At 40.7% G+C, this 6,371-nt stretch overlaps 1 protein-coding gene across 1 annotated transcript; it reads right to left on the bottom strand.

The window, feature by feature from the left end:
- Positions 1 to 1,369: 1,369 nt before the first annotated feature.
- Positions 1,370 to 4,942, bottom strand: LOC148141080 (putative G protein-coupled receptor 139). The gene is made up of 2 exons (XM_087979080.1): positions 4,876 to 4,942; positions 1,370 to 2,280 (listed from the first exon to the last, which is right to left on the bottom strand). Exons 1-2 carry the CDS (start codon positions 4,940 to 4,942, stop codon positions 1,370 to 1,372), a joined length of 978 nt encoding a protein of 325 aa, XP_087835206.1.
- Between the last annotated feature and the right edge of the window lie 1,429 nt (positions 4,943 to 6,371).

Here is a 6,371-nt window from a genome sequence, read left to right on the forward strand (position 1 = left end):
TATGAAAAATATAACATAGATTAATGACATATCAATTTCATAATAATGGAATTAAGAATTAGGGAAAAAAACTGAAGCCATCTTTTCGTGATGATGTTTCACTTTTCTTAAGGATGGAGGTATTATGAAGTTCAATGCATGTAATGTGTCTTTAAGAGAGAGAGAGTGCTGGTCTGAACTGAGACATTACAAACACCTATGTGATATGACTAGATGGCAATTCCAGAGTCTACTGGAAAATTGAAAATATGTAACCTTTGACAGTGAAATGAATACCTGAGTCTTAGTTGTTGTTTTGACAACAATTTGAATTCAACCAATCAGTTTAATTTATGCTCCAGGATACCAAAACCCAATCAAGTTTGAATTTATTGTTTTGCTAACATCGATGCAGAAGACAATCTGATGTTGGGGATATAAGAATATGGACATTTTGAAAATTGGTCAGAGGGCAACAGCGGTAGAGCCAGAGAGCTAACTGCCAAACTAACATCGTGCTCTCCAAGAAATTAGAAAACACTCCCTATCAAGGGTACTTTTTCATGTGAAACATCCTTGTAGTAAAGCGAAAGATGACGACCTCGGAAGATCTTCAGCTGGAAGAGTGAAGACACAGAAGGAGACAGAGACTGTGAGGTCTTAAATGAACTTGAAGTAATTTTAAAAGGTCTCATATTGGAACAGCGTATTGTTATAGAGTTGGAGGCAGGTAGTAAACAGTTAAGAGAAAGGAAGGCTTTAATTTATGAATAGCTGTTTAACATTCACTTTTAGAGTTAGAAAATAAACTGATGTTATTTTCTTTGAAGAGTGGAATTTGGAAGTTCTCTGTCACTCATATTTTAACAGATTATGAGGTGAGGTGAGTTTTTCTGGGTGTTTGGTTTAATTAAAAGAGAATTTCACCTTCCTGTCGTAACAAGGAGAATGGATAGGGTGAATGGCCAAGGTCTTGTCCCTGCGGTGGGGAGTCCAAAACTAGACGTCATAGATTTAAGGTGAGAAGGGAAATACTTAAAAGGGACCGAAGGGGCAACATTTCACACAGAGGGTGGTGCGTGTATGGAATGAGCTGCCAGAGGAAGTGATTGAGGCTGCTACAATTACAGCATTTAAAGGGGATCTGGATGGGGACATGAATAGGAAGGGTTTGGAGGTATATGGGCCTAGATTAGATTTGGATATCTGGTTGACTTGATTATAGAGTCATAGAGGTGTACAGCATGGCAACAGACCATTCGGTCCAACCTGTCCATGCTGACCAGATATCCCAGATTGATGACCAAAGGATGTGTTTCCATGCTGTACATCTCGATGAGCCTATGATCTAACATAAGGAGAGGAGATCCTCCATACGTCGATGCTGCTGTCAGTTGTTTGGTGCACTCATTAATTTAATAATTGATGTAACTGGATATTTCATCATGATCTTGAGTTGCTTTCTAAACTTGGACTGAGTCGCTCCATAAACAAACGTATTTGTGCAGCAGCTTAAATGTTGAAGAGTATCTCCAACTTTACTAAATACGTATTCAGAATTGTTATAATCTCTGCCATTTCTGCCCATAATGCGATAATACAAGAAATGTAAAACATATACTAACCATAGAAGTATGAAACTGGCAGATATGGTGAATAATAATATCACAGACTTCCTTCTGCTCTCCATTTCTGGGTCACTGTGGTTCTCTTTCTTGTTCTGACCTTTCAATCCCTTACGGATGCGGCTAGAAACTACAATGTGCCTGACTGTCAGAGCATTAAGCAACAGAATCAAAATGAATGGTAGCAGTGGGGTTAGAACTGTGTCAAACCAGTCAAATCCTACCCATCCAGCTTCAGTGTAATACCTTGATGTTACAAAACAAAACCATTCAGTCTTGTCAATGATCTTTGCAGGTTCAAGTGGAAAGTAGAAAGGAATACTTTTCAAACAGAGCAGAATGCACGTCATTGCAAGAATAACAGATGCCATCTTCTCAGTGCAGTATTTTGTTTTTAGTTTCTGGCAGCAAATGGCCACAAATCGATCGAAGGTGAAAGTGACAGTGAGCCAGACTGAACAGTCTGTAGCTGCATGGCGCAACACATTAATGACTCGGCACACGGGGGTAAGGTACAGGAAACACCATGGGTTATAATAAGAAATAATCTTCCACAGGATTACATCAGTCATAATGAACAACAGATCTGCCACTGCCATGGCCACCAGGTAATGTGCGGTGCAGTTGGACAGTCCACACTTTGCACTGGATAAGATCACGATTGCCACCAAATTAACTGAGAAAAAGAGAGAGAAACAGACAATGACATGAAATGAATGATGTGAATGAATAAAGATCATATGGCCTCACTTAAGCAACAAAACGAGTAGACTGGAGTCAAAACAAAAGTTGGAATTTGAAAGAAAACTCATCACTGACCTCTGTCCAATTCCATTTAATTGAGTTGATGGAGGCTTGTAGACTCACATATTTTAACATCAGTTGGTTCAAAAAGGAAATATATCAATGAGACTGGAATTCTCTGACTGAACTTATGTTTCCAAGCTATTTCCATTAGTTCCTACCACTACAAAAACATTCAGAAGTATCAAACTGAGCAATAGAGACATGGAATCATAGAGACATACAGCATTGAAGCAGACCCTCCAGTCCAACTAGTCCATGCCAACCAAGTTTCCTAATCTAAAATATTCCCATTTGCCTATGTGTAACCCATATCCTGCCAAATTTTTCATATTCATGGACTTATCCAAATCTCTTTTAAAAGTTGCCACTGCACTTGCATCTACCACCACCTCTGATATTTAATTCCACACATGAACCACCTTCTGTGTGGAACAGTTCTATCCTTCAGCTCACTTTTAAATCTTTCTTCTCACACCTTGAAATGATGTCCACTAATTTTGAAACCCACCTACGGAAAAAAAACTGTGCTCTTCACGTTATCAATGTCTTTCATGAATTTCTAAACCTCAGCTGTTCATCACCCACCATCCCTTTAAACACTCAACATCCATTGAGACCAGGCAATCATGGGGCAAAAGGCATTGACAATGAGCTAGTAATGTATTCAGAACATACCAACAGTACCGTACACAATAGCCGAGTCCTGAGGGCCATAAATCTTGCATATGTAATGTAAAAATGTGAATGGCTACAACCAAGAGCTGAGTATGAGGAAGGGGCTGAGAATATTTCGGAAGCACTGGTGTGGAAAATAGCAACAACGGCACAAAGGAATGGGGACGAGGTGGGAAACAAGATCGCTGTGGGAGTCTGAGAATTTTTATAAGATGTAGCTGAAATGGAATTTGAGAAATTGAACATGTGAGGGAGGTAAAGAAGGTCCATTGAAAGAAGGCAAGTGGTGGAAACTTGAAGAAAAATTGATGAAGTTCTCCAGATTGAGATGATGAAAGGGAATGTTACAAAACCAGTCATCAGACTGCCGGCTGTAGCAAGGTAGCTGAATAAAACTGGCACAAAGATAAATACACAAAGGCAACATCACTCTGACTCCGCAAGGTTCCCACACCAACAATGTTTTGATGGGGACACCCCAGTTTCTACGCTCAGCATCTGCACAGCTATTCTTTACAACAAGATCTCTGCACACAGTTTAACATTTCCAGTCCAGAGCCATTGTTTTAAAGAGGCTCTCCTACATGAATGAGCCAAATCAAATCAAGTCCAAATATAGTTGAGAGTGCCACAGGAGATAATTGTCCATAACAAATACAAACAGGAGTTGGCCATTCAAGCTGCTCTGCTATTCCCTTAGTCCAATATTCATCATGGTCCTGTGGCCCAACCTTTCAACTCTCCCTCCCACTCTGCCGAGGACATGAAGGTCCTGGGCCTCCTTCACCGCCGCTCCATCACCACCAGATGCCTGAAGAAAGAACGCCTCATCTTCCACCTCAGAACACTTTAACCCCAGGGCATCAATGTAGACTTCAACAGTTTCCTCATTTCTCCTTCCCCCACCTCACCGCAGTACCTAACTTCCAGCTCAGCACTGTCCCCATGACTTGTCCTACCTGCCTATCTTCTTTTCCACCTATCCACTCCACTCTCACCCCGACCTATCATCTTCATCCCCTCCCCCACTCACCTATTGTACTTTACGCTACTTTCTTCCCACCCCCAACCCTCCTCTCACTTATCTCTCCACGTTTCAGACTCTCTGCCTGTATTCTTGGTGAAGGGCTTTTGCCCGAAACATGGATTTTATGCTCCTCGGATGCTGCCTGAACTGCTGTGCTCGTCCAGCACCACTAATCCAGAACCAATATTCATCATGTCCACTTCTCTGTGTTTTTCCCGTAAACCTTGATTTCCCGACTGGTCAACAGTCTATCTATCTCAGCCTTAAATATGTACAAGGAATCTTGCTTTCCACGGCAAGGAAATCCAACTCAGAGATTAAAATCCTCCTCATCTCAGTCTTAAATTGGCACCCTTTTTCCCTGGCACTGTGCCATCTAGGCCTTGACTCTCCCATGAAGGGAAACATCATTTTGGTGTTTATCCAGTCAAGTCCCGTAAGAATCCAATGTGATCCCCTCTCATTCTTCAAAACACCAGTACATTGAGTCCCAACCTGTTTAACCTTTGCCGGTGAGACAATCCCTCTGAACCGGGGATCATCCTTGTGAAACTTCTCTGAACTGCCTCCAATGAAGTGGTGTCTTTCCTTAAAGGAGTGCTCATGGTACTGCTCACGGTACTGCAGATGCAGTCTCACTTCTCAGCAGGGTGTGCAAAGGTGACCCTTTGGTCAGTATCTCACATTTACACTCACAGACTTTTATAAAAGTAACTTAGGCACACACATTTTTACATCTTCATCAGCAACAGAGATACTTACCAGGAGCACCAATTGCAGCAAGAATGTTGTTGTAAATTTTCAGTATGGTTTCAGTTGAATAATGCATTATCTGTATGATATGATCCTTCCCTTGGCCCTGTAGCAAGTCTCTTTGCATTAAACTCAGATCAACTGATTTGGCAGAGCCAATAATTTATACACTGTGATAGCTACGCCAGGGGATAGAGGTTGCGTAATTGCTCATTAAAGAAAAATACCAAAAAGCAAGCAACATTATTCTGGGCCCATGTTGTGAGAGAATGTGTTTACTGTTGAGTCATAGACTCGTACAGCACAGACACAACCCTTTTCATTCAACCAGTCTGAACACAATCCCAAACTGAACTAATCCCATACCCCTGTAAACATTACTTACTCATGCACTTAAAAATGTCTTTTAGACATTGTAATTGTACTTGCATCCACCACTTCCACTTGAGTTTTATTCCACTCATCAACCACCCTCCCTATAAAATATTGCCCCTCATGTGTCTGGGAAATCTTTCTCTTTTCAGGTTAAAAATATCCCCATGGCTGAGGAATCCTTGTTCTCCATTCAGTGTGACCGTGGCTGATCGGTGACTGAACTTCCCAAATCTGCCTTTGTCTCTGATGCCGTGCGAATGTCAGACTGAAAGCCATTCACTTACTCCAAAACTCACCAAATCTTCTCGCATCAATTCCCTTTCACCAAGCAGAATTCCAACCTGCTGCCACCCTTCACATGTTGAACTTATCCCTCTTTCTTTTCTGTAACAAAATCTATCTAAAGTCCTTGACTCCCCGATTAACATGAAACATTGTAACTAAACTCGCGTCCACCACTTCCTTTGGCATTTCATTCCACACACAAACCACTCTCTGTGTCAAAACAAATGCCCCTCACGTCTTTTTAAAGCTTTTCTTAAGAATATACCCACTAGCCTTGATATCCCATATCATCGGGAAACAACATCAACCATTAATCTTGGCTTTCGTTGGAAAGCTCCACAACAATTCCAATTCTACAATTTATCTCATAGAAATTGGAGGCTGTGTTCAAATAATAACAATCTTTAAAAGCAATTGAAATGCTATTACTCCCGCCTTTATACATGTTATTTCAGTTTGTTGCTGCACTTGTCTGTAGACTTGCAATAATCACCTCTCAATGTCAACCCAGTTCCCAGCATTCATTCATTATTTTTTAATTTCAAAGATATACCTTATAAATTTCTTTTGTATATTTACATAGTCACAAATGCAGTTCAGTCCTTTACAGATGCATATCAAGTAAACAAACAAAAATGTTGGATTTTGATTCTTTTAAAAAAGAAACTTCTCTTATGCAGTTAAAAATCACGCAATACTAAGTTATAGTCCAACAGGTTTATTTGGAAGAGCTCGCTTTCAGAGTGCTGCTCCTTCATCAGGTAAGGAGCTACACTCTGAAAGCTAGTGTTTCCAATTAAACCTGTTGGACTCTAACTGGGGTGTTATGTGATTTTTAACTTTGT

This window comes from Chiloscyllium plagiosum, unplaced genomic scaffold, assembly GCF_037043375.1.
Source record: "Chiloscyllium plagiosum isolate Xiang-an unplaced genomic scaffold, Cpla_swu_hap1 HiC_scaffold_35, whole genome shotgun sequence".
Taxonomy (NCBI): domain Eukaryota; kingdom Metazoa; phylum Chordata; class Chondrichthyes; order Orectolobiformes; family Hemiscylliidae; genus Chiloscyllium; species Chiloscyllium plagiosum.